The sequence below is a fragment of the Trichomycterus rosablanca genome, chromosome 3, assembly GCF_030014385.1.
Source record: "Trichomycterus rosablanca isolate fTriRos1 chromosome 3, fTriRos1.hap1, whole genome shotgun sequence".
Lineage (NCBI taxonomy): Eukaryota > Metazoa > Chordata > Actinopteri > Siluriformes > Trichomycteridae > Trichomycterus > Trichomycterus rosablanca.
The window spans coordinates 2,188,553-2,204,557 of NC_085990.1; the positions used below are offsets into that span (position 1 = coordinate 2,188,553).

General features: G+C 45.2%; 1 protein-coding gene across 1 annotated transcript in view; it reads right to left on the reverse strand.

The window, feature by feature from the left end:
* Positions 1–4,687: 4,687 nt before the first annotated feature.
* The window catches only part of thbs3a (thrombospondin 3a), a 30,985-nt gene continuing 19,667 nt past the window's right edge, over positions 4,688–16,005 (reverse strand). The window contains exons 15-23 of the mRNA XM_062992413.1: positions 15,249–15,367; positions 14,720–14,772; positions 13,809–14,005; positions 13,532–13,710; positions 13,059–13,107; positions 11,513–11,709; positions 11,216–11,388; positions 6,594–6,733; positions 4,688–5,614 (exon numbers count right to left, since the gene is read on the reverse strand). Of these exons, the coding sequence (XP_062848483.1) occupies positions 5,553–5,614; positions 6,594–6,733; positions 11,216–11,388; positions 11,513–11,709; positions 13,059–13,107; positions 13,532–13,710; positions 13,809–14,005; positions 14,720–14,772; positions 15,249–15,367 (1,169 nt within the window). The 3' untranslated portion in view covers positions 4,688–5,552. The remainder of the gene's footprint in view (positions 5,615–6,593; positions 6,734–11,215; positions 11,389–11,512; positions 11,710–13,058; positions 13,108–13,531; positions 13,711–13,808; positions 14,006–14,719; positions 14,773–15,248; positions 15,368–16,005) is intronic.

The following is a 16,005-nucleotide window of genomic DNA, read 5'->3' on the forward strand; positions in this document are numbered from 1 at the left end:
ACTATCTTGAGTGTGTGTGTGTGTGTGTGTAACTGAAAATAAGCTCAGAGTAAAATGCAGTTTGTTATTTGACCCTAAACAGACACTACAGTACAGCAGATTATCTGAGCACAGCATCCGACCCTATATTGAGCAACACCTTGACCAGGTACAGAGCACACACGACCTGGCCGTGGAGACGGAGAGACACACCCTGCTGTGCCAGCACTGCACTCTCAGTACAGTAGAGACGGAGCTGCACATCCTCACCCAATGCACCACCAAAGTACCACCACAACCGGGCCCAATTCTTCCCCAAATTTAATAACATTATTCCCAAATTTAACTCCCTCCTAGAGCCCGACAAACTGCCCCACCTACTGGGGGAGCACAGAGAGAGCTGCACGCTAGCAGCACTCTATACTCACACCTGCCACCAGGTGAGGGACAGTGGGTGAATATGTCTCACACATACACACACACACACACATACTTTTGTTCTTTTACTGCTTAAATTTAGTTCATGTCACTGTTAATTTTTAATGTATATCTGTTATTTTTTTATTATTATTATTATTACTAAACTTATATACAGCGGTACCTTGTAACTCAACGTCCCCTAAAATTTAAATCTTTGAAACCCAACGCCCTTCGTCGACAAATTTGAACACTTAAACTCAACGTGTTCGGTTTTTTTCTGCATTTGTGTGGACTAACTGTCAAATTACCCTGAAAGCTCCACATGTATCTGTGTTTATCTGGATTTTCCTCCCTGTTTCACTTTTAAACTTGTGTTACAGCTCCAGGTGTTTTAGTAGAATAAGTCACGTCAAGCTTTATGCACCGGCACATCCAGCGCAAAAGCAATTGTGCCGCTTCTCATGTGAATGCGCCGGTACTGAACGGAATACGGTATTCCAAGATCAAGCATCTCCACCATTAAAGAGCGTAAGAAAACAATAAAGAAATAAAGCTAAAGTGCAGCTTTTATTGTATTTTTATTGGTTTTTAACTGTTTTTAAATGTATTTCAGTGTGTTTATATTATATTTGTGTTATTTTCAGTGTTTAAGTGTCTAAGTTATTAATTTTCTTTTACATTTTCATTTACGGCATTTAGCAGACGCTTTTATCCAAAGCGACTTACAGTATACAATCTAAGCAATTGAGGGTTAAGGGCCTTGCTCAAGGGCCCAACAGTGACAACCTGGCAGTGGTGGGGTTTGAACCAGTGACCTTCTGCTTACTAGTCCAATACCTTAACCGCTGGGCTACAACTGCCATTCATTACTCATTCATTTGGTCACTTTTATTCACATTTCATCATTCTGTAATTATATACTAGTCCATACTCTGTACAATCAGCTTTATCTGTTTAATATTCTTTACCTTGTGTCTCCTTGTTTCACTTATCCGGTCACTTCTGCACTTTTACTGTAATAAATGTAAATAATCTATATCTTGCACTTCTGGTTAGATGCTACTGCGTTTCTGTGGCTCTGTTCTTGTATTCTGCACAATGACAGTGAAGTTGAATCTGATCTAATCTAAACATGTTACCAAGTTTTGGCAATACTAATGTGTGTGTGTGTGTGTGTGTGTGTGTGTGTGTGTGTGTGTGTGTGTGTGTGTGTGTGTGTGTGTGTGGTACTGTAGTGTACGCTTCAGTGAGCATGCCACACTGGTCTTTGTTGTGGGGGAGGCGGAGCTCAGCGGTGAGGTGAAGCTGGACGGGACGGGAGCTCTATTGTTATTGTGCGCAGAGATTTTGGAGAAAAGGAGCAAGAAACGAACTCAGTAGTGACTGCGGGCGCGGTGAAAGCGCAGACACGGACTGCACCGAAGCTTAAAACATCTACACTGTCCTGATTAGGGTTTTATTTGATTTAAAGCTGGCTGGTCGGAGAGCTTGTGGGGGGAGAGTTTGTCCCACGGGAGTTCTAACAGTGGTAAGTTACTGCACATTCGTTCTGTTTCGACCCACCTGTGTGCGCATTTTCACACCGTTTCAGTGCGTCAATGCGGTACCTGAACCTCTTCTCTTCACCAGAGAAGTTTAGCCGACTTTATACAAACGAGTCGGTTTCTTTTGTAGTCGTCTCTAAGCAACCTGTTGCCTAGGAAACGCGCCTTTCGTTCTCGCACGTGCTCGCAGCGTTTGTTTGCAATGGCGCAGCAATGCATGCACGCACAGAACAGCGCAAAATAACACCATGCACACGTTTTATATCAGTTTATTTATATATAAACATGGTATAAAATCATCTCAAACAGAGGCATCTTACCAAGTGATCATATACAAGCAGAACAAGAGGAGAAAAGTCCGTGTTTATGCAGTTATGTTTAGATTTCGTACTTTATTGTCTAATTTTAAGTACAGTAGGTTATAGTATAGTATAAAGAGTTATAGTATAGGTTATGGTATAGTATAAAGAGTTATAGTATAGGTTATGGTATAGTATAAAGAGTTATAGTATAGGTTATAGTATAGTATAAAGAGTTATAGTATAGTATAAAGAGTTATAGTATAGGTTATGGTATAGTATAAAGAGTTATAGTATAGGTTATAGTATAGTATAAAGAGTTATAGTATAGTATAAAGAGTTATAGTATAGGTTATAGTATAGTATAAAGAGTTATAGTATAGGTTATAGTATAGTATAAAGAGTTATAGTATAGTATTAAGAGTTATAGTATAGGTTATAGTATAGTATAAAGAGTTATAGTATAGTATAAAGAACAATCAGAGGACAGTTTGCAGCGTGTGCAGCCTAAGCATGTTTATTTTCTTTGCTCGATAATAGGCAAATGTTTGGAAGAATGAGATGTATGGAACACTGTGAGGTTTATCTTTGTGTGCATATTCATATGCATTGCAAAGTCGTTCTTCCAAAACGAATTTTAAAAATGCAATGAAGTTTCAGAGGCAGAAAGCATAAAACACACACTTAAATAGACTAATGACGTGATCTTTAATTTAGTTTCATTATCTGTGGCTTTCAGTTTGCAGGTTTTGTTTATGTAAGTGAAATCCAGTGTCTGTTGGACTTCTGTTTGCACTGCTTATAAAAGACTTGCTGTAATTATTCCAATCTTTGTGTGATAAAATCAAGTGTTTTCTAACTTGTCTGCCTTTGCTGTGTTGTTTAGTGATCGGGGCGCGCATGCGCACAATCATCACCACCATCACGTTGCCCACTGGCCGGCAGGTGCGGAACGCGGTGCATTGTTGTTCGTTTTCCCGCCAATATTGCACTCGTCCCGGCCTCCCGGAGCGTGGGGGGAGCCCGCACCCCTACCCCTACCCCTACCCCTCCTGATCCACCCCACCAGCACTGGGTCCAGATCTGCTCTAGCACTGACCCACTTCAGGTCGAGTCACGTGACCTGAGCTCCAGCGTTAATAAACACATTTTTATTTCTATTCTAATTCTATATTTCTATTTTATGCACATTTCTGACTGTGTTTTTATTTAAGGGAACTTTATTGATAAACAGTGTATTGAACACAATAAACCACTTACTAGACTCCCACACCTTGACTTATTGGTTAAAAATGGACACTATTCAGTCACACAATTCATCTTTATCCAAAGCGACTTACAGTACAGTATACAGTCTGAGGAATTTAGAGTTAAGGGCCTTCCTCAAGGGCCCAACAGCAGCAACCTGGCAGTGTTGGGGCTTGCACCAGCAACCTTGTGATTACTAGTCCTGTACCTTAACCACTAGGCTACGGCTTGCGCTTTAAAAATCGCCCAGGTGCCTAGCACACCAGTACCGAGATTCTGAACTCACTCGGCTGGGCGCCATCTAGCGGGCATAACTGGCAGTGCCTGCAGCAGACACGTGTCTGCTAGGGCGGGATGACCGGACTATGTGAATGGGGACTTCAAACTCTGTGTAAGCAGCCTGATTAGTAAATAGAGGCGCCTGTGCAGAGTGCACGGGTGAAAAGGGTTCCGCTAAGGATCAGCCAGCAGCGGAAGACAGACTGACTACGATAAATTGGGAGACAATGAGAAAAAATCTCCCAGGGTTTTATTTTCAGTTCCAAGGCCGTTTACAAGAGTAATCAGGGTAGTTTAAGGTTGTTGGCAACACGTTTCTTTCTTTTACTTCCAGTTTGGTCGTTATGGTACTGCAATCAATAGCAAGCACTGATCCACAACATTGAGATTATAAATAAGAACATTATGGGTAATTATATATGTGTATATATGTATTATAGTCTTTAATTAGCTAACAAAAAACTAATTCTAATTCTGTCTGTCATTTTTTAAATAAATCTTTATATGTAAGAAATGGAATCCTTGAGAATTTGTGTTTTTTTGTTAGCGGCAAATCAGCGTGTGGATGCATCCAGTATTTACCCAGGTCTGTTACTGATAACTTGAACACACTTAAACCTAAGACACAACATGCCTTATTATAAACTTCATTGCTTTCAGGGCACGCAGACTTCGGTGCTGAACTGTAACACGAATACATATATACACACTGTATGTCCAAAAGTATTTGGACACCTGACCATAAACAACTTTCTTTGGAATGTGTTGCAGGCCTGAAATGCAGGAATGGATGTTTATTAATAAATGAAATGAAGCTGAGCAGAAAAAACACGAAATATCTCAGGTTCATCCTGTCTGACATCAAATAAAAGTCAAAGTAAATGTAAGAAACTCTGTGTTTTTATTTTATTTGCATTTTCCATCCTGTCCCAACTTTTTCTGATTTGGGGTTGTTTTTTTAAATGTAATTGTTTATTACTGGCGGCTCACAGTCCTGGGTCTGGGTCCTTTCTGTGTGGAGTTTGCATGTTCTCCCCGTGTCTGTGTGGGTTTCCTCCCACAGTCCAAAAACATGCAGCCAGGTTAATTGGAGACACTGAATTGCCCTATAGGTGAATGTGTGTGTGTGTGTGTCTGACCTGCGATGGACTGGCGCCCCGTCCAGGGTGTTACTGTGTGCCTTGTGCCCCCCGCGACCCTAATTGGATAAGCGGTTAAGAAAGTGAGTGTTTATTACTGGCATCAATTACTATAGTATAAAAATCACCAGCTTCCTCTTTGTTTGCAATTATAGAACTCATATATTTAATAACTAGTTTTGCATTTTACAATGAAGAAAACGGATCATACAGAATTGCTCCTTTAAAATATCGTACTGACAGATCTGGATCTTTGATTTCATATTTACACTGACAGGATGCACAGGACAGCGACAGCTACTCCGTTTATTTAACACACATGCATTTGTACACATTGTCAATAAACTCACACATTATATGTTCCTAAACGTTCACAAAACTTTGTACATGACCTGAGGCGCCTCCCTGCTACAACAGACTCGCTCATATCATGAAAAAAAAGTTCTCCGCTATGCTTTGGACTGGAAGATGAGCACCGTCAAACCCTCGGCTTCGATCTCGTGTTCGCTGGTACACAAGAGCTCAGCAGTGTCGCTTGTGCACAGTGGCTGGTCTGGAGCATATCTTGAGTGTGTGTGTGTGTGTGTGTGTGTGTGTGTATGAAGAGGCAGTGCAGGTCAGGGTGGCCGTCTTTGAGTTATTGCTCAAACCTGGATGTGCATCAGTACGTGTTTGTGTTGGGTCTGGAAGTCTTCGGGTACAGTATCTGTACAGAAACGTCCACAAACGCTCAGTCAGAATCAGGGAATTACGTATTTGGTAATAATAAAATCGAACTCTTATTATATTTAAACATAATAAAGCTGCATTGTGTCACTTTCAGGCATTTAGTAATTTAGAGACCTAGAGGTTTCATATTTTGCACATTTAAAAGCACAATTACTGTTTAGGGCAGGGTTGAATCGGCCACGCCTTGTTCACCAGTCATGTTCGATGGCATATCGCAGCGTCAGGGGAACCCACCCAGCCTTCCCACCCCCAAGCACGGCCAATTATATTTGTTGGACACCCGGGCAGTGTCAGGGGGCACTTGGGCTGGCATGGTGGAACACGCCAGCCCACCAGTGCTGAAATCGCAAGCTCTTAAGTTTGACTTTTTCTCCCAGTTTAGCTTGCCCAATTAGTCTTCCTCTGCTGGGGATCCCCTCCAACGCGTGCGCAGTCCCTCGATCCCTTCTTTCTCGCCCGTGCCTCAGTAGATTCGCACACGAGGCGCCTCGCTCTGCTAACCAGGGTCCTTGCACAGCGTTTGAAGACCCTGCCCAGTTTATTAGTCCAGTCTTTTGCCACCCAGCAGACTCGATTGCCAATTTGATCTGCTGCAGGCATTGCCAATCGTGCCTGACAGATGGTGCCCAGCCGTCCGGTAGCAGAGCTGAGATTCCTACACAATTGGCTGTGTACCTGAAGGGGGCGGGAGATTAGCTAAACAGGGCTCCTCGTCGCTGGGGCGGCCCCTACTGACCGATTGAGGTGTTTGCACCTGCATTTACACTAAATTTACGCTGGAGGAGTGGATTTTGGAGGGCGCATGTGATAGCCATGGCTCTCCTCCAATCGGGGGGAGGTGGCAGCCGTGACTAGGGAGATAAATTCCAATTGGCTACGACTAGACTGGGTGAACAAATTGAGAAAACGCATCAATAATGTAGCATCAGATTGTTTGAGAGAAGGAAAGTCGGTACCGTTGCAGCGGTAGCGTAAGTTGGACCATATGATGTTCTCCTGAGAGAAGCAGAAGACGCCGAGCCGTCCTCCTCTCATGGTCGTGTCGATCACGACGTCCGAGTCGGCCACTTGTTCACTTCCTTCGAAGAGCCTTACTCTAACACACACACACACACACACACACAAGAAAGCACGTTAAGCTTCTGCTTCTCAACAAACCTCTTGCACAACTTCAAGTCTGTTGACTTTACGCTATGCATCCTCACATTAAAACCACCTCCTTGTTCCATTTTATCGGCTTCACTTACCATATAGAAGCACTTTGTAGTTCTACAATGACTGACTGTAGTCCATCTGTTTCTCTGCATACTTTGTTAGCCCCCTTTCATGCTGTTCTTCAATGGTCAGGACCACCACAGGACCACCACAGAGCAGGTATTATTTAGGTGGTGGATGATTCTCAGCACTGCAGTGACACTGACATGGTGGTGGTGTGTTAGTGTGTGTTGTGCTGGTATGAGTGGATCAGACACAGCAGCGCTCCTGGAGTTTTTAAACACCTCAGTCACTGCTGGACTGAGAATAGTCCACCAACAAAAAATATCCAGCCAACAGCGCCCCGTGGGCAGCGTCCTGTGACCACTGATGAAGGTCTAGAAGATGACCGACTCAAACAGCAGCAATAGATGAGCGATCGTCTCTGACTTTACATCTACAAGGTGGACCGAGTAGGTAGGAGTGTCTAATAGAGTGGACAGTGAGTGGACACGGTGTTTAAAAATTCCAGCAGCGCTGCTGTGTCTGATCCACTCATACCAGCACAACACACACTAACACACCACCACCATGTCAGTTTCACTGCAGTGCTGAGAATCATCCACCACCTAAATAATACCTGCTCTGTGGTGGTCCTGACCATTGAAGAACAGCATGTAGAGAAACAGATGGACTACAGTCAGTAATTGTAGAACTACAAAGTGCTTCTATATGGTAAGTGGAGCTGATAACATGGACAGTGAGTGTAGAAACAAGGAGGTGGTTTTAATGTTAGGGCTGATCGGTGTACAGTACATTAAGGCTAGAAAAGCCGTTGGAACTTGGAACTGAAGCGGAGGAGGCGAGTCCTGCAGGAGTCCTGAAGGGTGACGTGATGCTTTAGGGATGCTGCACAAAAAATGCATTGCACTGTGTATGTGTGTGTGTGTGTGTGTGTGTGTGTGTGCTGAGATCTTTTCAATGCTCTCAGTGAATACAAAGCAGGTGTTTCTCTGAGTGGGAGCCTAAAAGAGCCTGGACTTTTACAAAGCACTGCCTACACACACACACACACACACTTACACACACACACACACACACACACACTATCAAGACAGAGAGAAGTGTAAAAACTTTAAATACAAACCATGTTTTTAACTTGAAACGATTGACCATGATAGCAAATTTTGTCATGTTTAAGGTCATGATTGCTGATCACAAAGCCTACAGCTAGTCTGTAGGACCTAAAGTTGGGTTGCAACATGATCAAACCATCAGGACTTAATAACCACTCTTAATTTGATTCATTTGTTATGTGTTATATAAACACCACCACCCAGACACCTACAGACACTATTGGGAGTTTCGAACTAATTCCAGACTAATGGTGCAGCATTAAACCTGCCTGGCTGTGGGAGAAACCCAAACATCTCATCAAGACAATGAAGAAAAACTCCCATGTTACTGCAAAAGACTTGCAGGATGTATTTACAGATACGTATTTACATTTACGGACATTAGACTTCAATAAGGAGGATCATTTAACCCACATTACAAATCAGGTTTATTTGCAAAATGTACAAACTTTCAGCTTTCTGCAATGAACAAATCAATCAAGAACTACTTAAATAGCGCAGCATGACTTATATGACGAGCAATTTGTCCAAATTCAACACAGTTTTAGAATGACTTAACCCCGCTATAACAAGCGTCTTTAATACTTATTCGAGCCCCTTAAGTTGTTATACGTGATGCATAGCCAGACACCAGGTGGCGGCGTTCCTGAGGCGTTCCTTAGCCCGTTCCTCATGGGCGATGGCCTCTACTTATGCCTTCTTCAAATCCCACCAAAGATGATCCCTGTGCTTCAAGTCCAGAATCTCCAGGATCTTCCAGAACGATTTCACCGACCAAGCTTTGGTGGACTTTGAGGTATGCTTGGGGTCACTGTCCTGTTGGGAGGTCCAACTACGCCCGAGCGACATGACGTTTTCTCCTAGGAGTTATCAGAAGCGACGCTGATCCGTCCGGCCAGAGCGAGTGTGCCCAGGTGTATGCCCACGCTGTCGAGGAGGAGAGAAGCGCACACATCCCGCCGCCACGGTGCTAAACCGGCGTGCTTGTCCAGCCCGCGCAACGGCCTCTCGTCTTCGACAAGGACCATCCAGCCTCCGCCTCTCACCCAGATCTGCGCCCGCTACCTCGTCCAGACCGGGCCCTGCCTTGGAGCTCATGGGCAAGGTAGCAGGCCGGGCGATCGTCCACCTGCTGTCCAGCTCGAAGAAGCACCTGCGCACTCTCACGGGCGAGAAGCCGTACCCGTGCCACTTCTGCCACCTGGACGGCCTGCGCAAGCACGTAAGGCTGCAGGGTGTGTGGGAAACGCCTCAGCAGCCTGCAGCACCTCACGCACCATCAGAGCATCCACACCGGAGAGCGGCCGCCCCGGTGCCCCCTGTGCCTGCGCACGTTCTCCGAGCAGGGCGTGGAGGAGGCGCACGGCAGGCCGGCATCGGCCAGGATTTCCAGAGCCAGAGGAAGCAAAGCAGCCCCAGAGCATCACCGCTTCATTCGTCCTCCTCCAGACTAACCACTGAGATTTTATCTCAAGCACACCTGATGCAACTGATGAAGTCCTTGATTAGCTGCATCAGGTGTGTTTGGGGCGGCGCCTGGTTTGCAAGTGTGTGCTCTTATAAAGGGGGTTTGTATAATTTAGAGACTGCAGTCGTCATTACAAGGGCATTTTGTGTTAAAACCGCTCGTTAGATTAAGTCGTGTCGAGTTATTTAAATAGTTCTTGATTGATTTGTTTGTTGCATGTAGTTGAACGTTTGTTAATTCTGCCGTAAATATCCTGTTCGACACCCTCTACAGCCCGCGTCCTCTCGCTCCCTCGCCGCCTCCTCTTCGTCTCCACTACGCCGGCTTCCGTTGGATCTGCATATCAACAGGCATCAAGGAAATTCTTGCCGTGGATTTCACTGGCATGGCAACCGCAACAATGAGCGACCAGGAGGCCCAACAGCTCACCAAAGTCACGGCCGTTTTGAAGGGCTGGGGGTGAATCGAAGGGGGTGGGAAGTAGAACAAAAACTATAAAGGCAAGAATCTAGACCCCCCCCACCCCACTCCGCCCCCATCCATCTCCAAGCCTATCAATGAGGATTTATTTACCTCGTTCACCTCGAAATACTGTACGTGCAATGTGTGACTCTGTTGGCTGAACGGGGCATGAACAGACGCCCTCCGTGCCTACTTTTTACCCTCTTAGTGGCATCATTATAACAATATAATATAATATTTACTTGAGAATGTTCTCAGCTAAACTACAAAAAAACACAAAAGCGTCGAGACTGTGGACGTATAAGACATTCATTCATTCCTTGTCTGTTTTACCAGCGCTTCATCCTGTTCAGGGTCGTGGTGAGTCTGATTCACTGTGCAACACCCCATACTGGTCACCAGTCCATCACAGGGCAAACACACACACACAGGGCAATTTTAGTACCTCCAATTAACCTGACTGCACGTCTTTGGAATTACGGGAGAAAACCAGAGCACCCGGAAGAAACCCACGCTGTGTGGCGACAGTGCTACCCACTGAGCCACCTGATACCTTGAGGAGATCTGTACCACGCACGGAGAGTCATGCACCAATCTGCATTATCCCCTGTCTCACTGTGCAGCACCATTGATCAGCCAGCAGAGGTCGTAACTGCAGCAGTTGGGAGGAATCCGCTCTGGCAATCCCACCCTCAGCTGAGCTGATCATTGCCTCAGAGAAGAAGGCATGTCTAAATTCTTAGGTTCCTTAAAAATGTGATAATCTGACCGAATAACGAGGGAGCGTCCGACGCTGAAAGCAATCCCAGCATTCAGTGCGGCACGACTTTTAGCGGGCGAATATAATCCGGAGCAACCAACGGAGTTCTTTTCGAACGTAAATAAATTCTCGTTGATGTTTAATTTGTATAAAGGTGTAATTACACACCTGGTGCCCAGGTGGCGCAGTGGGATATTCCGCTTGCACACCAGCATCGAGTTTCTAAACTCCTCGGTTCGAAACTCGGTGTTGCCACCGGTCGGCTGGGCGCCATCTAGCGGGCATAATTGGCAGTGCCTTCACAGTTTAACCGTTTTCGGTACACGGAGGGAGACGTTAGCCGGCGTGCTAGCGGGTTGTGCCGTCTCAGCCTGTCGGTTTGAATGGCCTGAGGCTAACTGCGTTAGCTTAGTAAGCTAAAACTGCAGTGACATAAGTAGAGCGTCTAAATAATCTGCCTTATGAGCTCCAGGTCTTATTAGAACCCTCTCTACTGAGGCAGCTGATCAGGTAGGCAGTAGGGGAGCAGGGCGGGTCGCTAGGTTTTAAGACACTCACCTGATGTAGCCGACCTGGGGCCGATGGCTGAGCTGCCACCTGTAGGAGGTTTTGTCGCCCCAGCCGACGTTTCGCGGATCCTTCCACAGCAGCTTCACCTCACCGTTCGTGTCCCCCGTGTGCCACAGGGCGTTACGGAGGTACTCGCCGGGCCCCGTGTGGGACTTCACGGCCTGCAGGGGGGGGCGACAGCGAGCCAGACGTGAGCCTTTATTATTCTGACACACTTTATCCGCTCACATGCACATTAAATCTGGAGCGCCGTGCTAAACCGTACGGCGTATTCTGCGTGGCTACCTTGAGCTGCAGGCCAGGCTCGGCCATGGCTCTAAACGGCACCGATTGCCAGTAGGTCTGTTCTGTCTGCTTCCACATCACCACGTAGAAGCTGGAGGAGTCCTGGTAGCCGAAGATAAAGCCAGCATAGTCATCATCAGTTACTGTGTTTACGTGGAACGTGCCCTCAAAGTCCACACCATTAAATGCTGTGTATCCTGCATATAGGGGGTTTAGAAGAGGACAGCCCGACCAGGTTATCCACTCTTATATTATCACTCATAACATGGTGAAATTAAAAGTCAAAGTATTACTTATAGCTTGATCAAAAGTTTACATACACTAAGGGTGCGGTAAAACGGCATCAAAGTGCGAATAAGCGTCAGATCGAGTGTTACAGCTCCACGTGTATCTGTGTTTATCTGGATTTTCCTCCCTGTTTCACTTTTAAACTTGTGTTACAGCTCCAGCTTCTGAGAAACGGTGAGAATCAGAATCAGCTTCTCCCAGAGTCTAAAACGCTCCTGGTTGAGAATAAAGCTTAACGTGGTTTAATGTAGTAAAAGAAGGAGACAGGAGCACTAAACTTCTCTTCATCATTACTGCTCATTAGTGAAATTCCTCACTCGTTGTATTAGTACAATAGGTCACGTTAAGCGTCGTTCAAGCGTCCTCGGTCGCTTTCACAGCCTCATATCAAACAGTTCGTCTCATCGGAGGAGCTTTGAAAAGGTCAGCAAACCCAGTATCCAATTACCCTGGTTGTATCTTCGTTCCACTGCTGCAGACCCCTACCTGGGCTGAGAAGAGCCCTACTTAACACATGATTAGTTAAACTAGCCTTATTTATATGGGCACAGAGAAGTCATCAGTTGCTGTTTCATAATCACTGACGTGAAATGAGCAGGTAATGCCACAAATCATTTATATTCGCAGCATTTAGCAGACAAATGATCCAAAATGACTTGATTGAATTATGATCGAATATAATTTGACCAGTTGGGGGTTAAGGGTCTTGCTCAGGGGCTCAACATTGGCAACTTGAACCAGCAACCTTCTGATTACTAGTCCAGTACCTTAAGCCTTGAGCTACCACCGGCCCCACATAAAATAAGTTATGATGTAGGGCAGTTGTAGCCTAGTGGTTAAGGTAGCGGATTAGTAATTAAAAGGTCGCTAGTTCAAGCCCCACCACTGTCAGGTTGACACTGTTGGACCCTTGAGCAAGGCCCTTAACCCTGAATTGCTTAGACAATATACTATCACAGTACTGTAAGTCGCTTTGAATAAAAGCGTCTGCTAAATGCTGAACATGTAAATTATGCTGTAGAGCTATTTTTGACTCAAAGGTTCAGAAAACTTATAATAAACGTATTTTTTTATTTTAATTATTCAGTCACAGATGAAGATGAAGAACAGTAGCAGAAATGATCGGTGCCTCAAGCCTGCCGTGGCAAACACGCTCCTTTAAAAGTGTATGTAAACTTTTAACCTCATTTGTACGTGTACATTCACACTGAAGACACATAAACACTAAAATAGGTAAAAGTTTTAAAGAACCACCTACCAACAGCCAGTCCAGGGTCACTGTTCATCGTCTGGACGATCTCCATCCCCTAAAAGACCACATCATTAATACTTTATGTGCATAAAAATAACTACTTTTATGAATCTGTTATAATTAATGTACACGTAATGTAAGCATATTGAACTCGTTTAAGGTGTCCAGTGCACTATTTGGACCACTAGGGGGCGGTGTAGACCAGATCACCAGGAATTATAACACTACATACATGTCTGGACCATACACACACACACCTAGTAGCTGCATGTCTTTGGACTTGTGAAAGGAAACCCACGTGGACACAGGGAGAACATGCAAACTCCACACAGAAAGGACCCTGGGTGCCTGGCTGGGGAATCAAACCCAGGCCCTTCTTACCGTAATGCAACAGCGCTACCCGCTGCGCCCCCTTGATGCCCCTTGAAACATAAAGCAAAACGCTGAGCTCTACACAGACGGACGTGTGCATGTTATACCTGGTTCAGTACCACCCAGTTAGGATCGATCTGGGCTTCACCCTCGGGGTCCAGTATGACGGTCTGGTAGGCCCTGAAGTCCGTCAGCGTGACCTCGGCACTCTCTGGACAGACGTCGATCCAGTCCATCACCGTATCGTTGTCGAAGTCGTTCTCACACACGTCCCCGACACCGTTTCCTGGAGAGGACGGAATAGAAGGAGCAACAAAACCTGGAGTAAAATCTGTTGGTATAAAGATTTTATATAACTACAAATAACTAAGATAAGTTTATTACCATCTGAGTCTTTCTGGTTAGGATTGGGAATGAGCCGGCAGTTATCAGGACCCAGACCACCTTCCTCGTCGGGGATTCCATCATTATCATCGTCGTCGTCGCAGTCGTCTCCGATTCCGTCGTTGTCCGAGTCCAGCTGAGAGCTGTTGGGAATATCGGGGCAGTTGTCCCGAGTGTCCTGGTGTCCGTCCCCGTCGCTGTCAGAATGTGAACATAAAGGGCATTTAAAAACACACACGGAGTAAAAAAATCCCATCACAGGAACATGTGACTGCCTGCACTACGTACATTCAACTATTAAGGTAGCTGTGGTGTGTATTATAGTTTTTTAATGATAATTTTTGGATATTATTGGATTTTTGGCTTATGAAGTTAAATGAAGTCGGCACAGCTATGAGCGAACGGAACGAATGCTGACATTCTTTTGGCTTTTGGAAAGAGCAAAGAAAGGAGCTGGCAAGAAAAAGGGAGACGCTGTGATATATAGGGAAACTTCCACCTGGAGTGTAAATCGAGAAAGATTGACAGATCACACGCAACTGAGCCTCCGTACCCCCTCTGCTAGCCAAACTAGGCAGCGCAGAGGGATGCAAATCCTAACGTGGAAGAGCTTTTGATGTTATACAAATCGACAAATAGAAATATAGGTCTATGTTGTTGTTTTCCCCAAATTATACTGCATACAGTTTTAATTTAGGATACTGATCACACATTAGGGGGGCCAACATAACATAATTAGACTAATTACTACACCAACATGTAAATAAAGTCTGTCAAAGCAAAATTCTGAGCCGCCTGGTGCTTAATATTTATTCATATTATACATCCCAAAATAATTTAGTAGAACCAGGTGTGTGTAAATGTGTATGTTTGTTGTGTGTGTGTGTGTGTGTGTGTGTGTGGTAACTTACGTGTCCTGATTGGTGTCGCATACGTCTCCTACCAGGTCGTTGTCTACGTCAGTCTGAAAGGACGTAAAGCGGCATTATAACACTTCAACTGGTATGTAAACATATGGTATATGTACAGTCACCTCACAGCAGGAAGGGCCTGGGTTCGATTCCCCAGGGTTCTTTCTGTGTGGAGTTTGCATGTTCTCCCTGAGTCCTTGTGTGTGGGTTTCCTTCAGGTGCTCTGGTTTCCTCCCACAGTTACCCAAAGCTACTAAAATACCCCAAGTGTGTGTGTGTGTGTGTGTGTGTGTGTGTGTTGTGATGGACTGGCGACCTGTCAGAGTGTTTCCTGTATTTTACCCAGTGAATCATACCCACTGCAACCCTGACCAGGATAAATTGGTGGTAAAATAGACACAGAATGAACGAATGGATGATGAATATCTGCCAGTAACCTGAATTAGTTTATGTTTATGTAGTTCCACCTCTCAAAAACATGCCACTATGAGTACTGAATGAAGGATGTCGCTATTTAAAATATAAAAACCTGCATGGGGTTGTTCATCTCCGGGCAGCTGTCGCAGGCGTCGCCCACCAGATCGCCGTCCCGGTCCGTCTGCATGGGGTTCGGCACTTTGGGGCAGTTATCCAACACATTCGGAACACCTGCAATGCCCATGCATACATTTATGTACCCCATGAACACAGAAACGTATAGATCATGATTATATTGTCAGCATGAGCAAGGCCAGGAAAACACTATATATGCAAAGTTCGGGGGAAAAATAATGGTTCAGAGATGTTTTGATGTTGGACACTGAGCACCTCGGTTCCAGAGAAGAAGGTTTAATGAATATACGGACATGACTGGCACGCCTGAGGGAGGGAAGGCTGTCGGGATTCCTCATAACTGCTGCAATTACGACCTCTACTGGTCGTCTGGTGCAGGTGAAAAGGAGCGGTCGGTATTGAACGTGTGTCCAAGGGGGTGTGTGATAGTCACGGACCCCCTCGGTCAGGTGAAATACAATCAGGGAATTGGATACGACTAAAAATTCATGTGTGGGAGAAATGAATACATAATCAATTACTACTTAGAACGTGTTGATATGCTTAGGGCATAATTGCCAGTACTTATGTTCCAATGTTTCAAAAATACTGGAATATGACTACTGGAACTCATGCCCTAAGCACATCTACACGTTCTAAATTGCTCGGGTGCGCGGGTGGTGCAGCGGATAAGTAAACTAGCCCATCTGGGTTCGAGTCTCAGTGGTGCTATCAGCCGGCCGGACTTCTACACA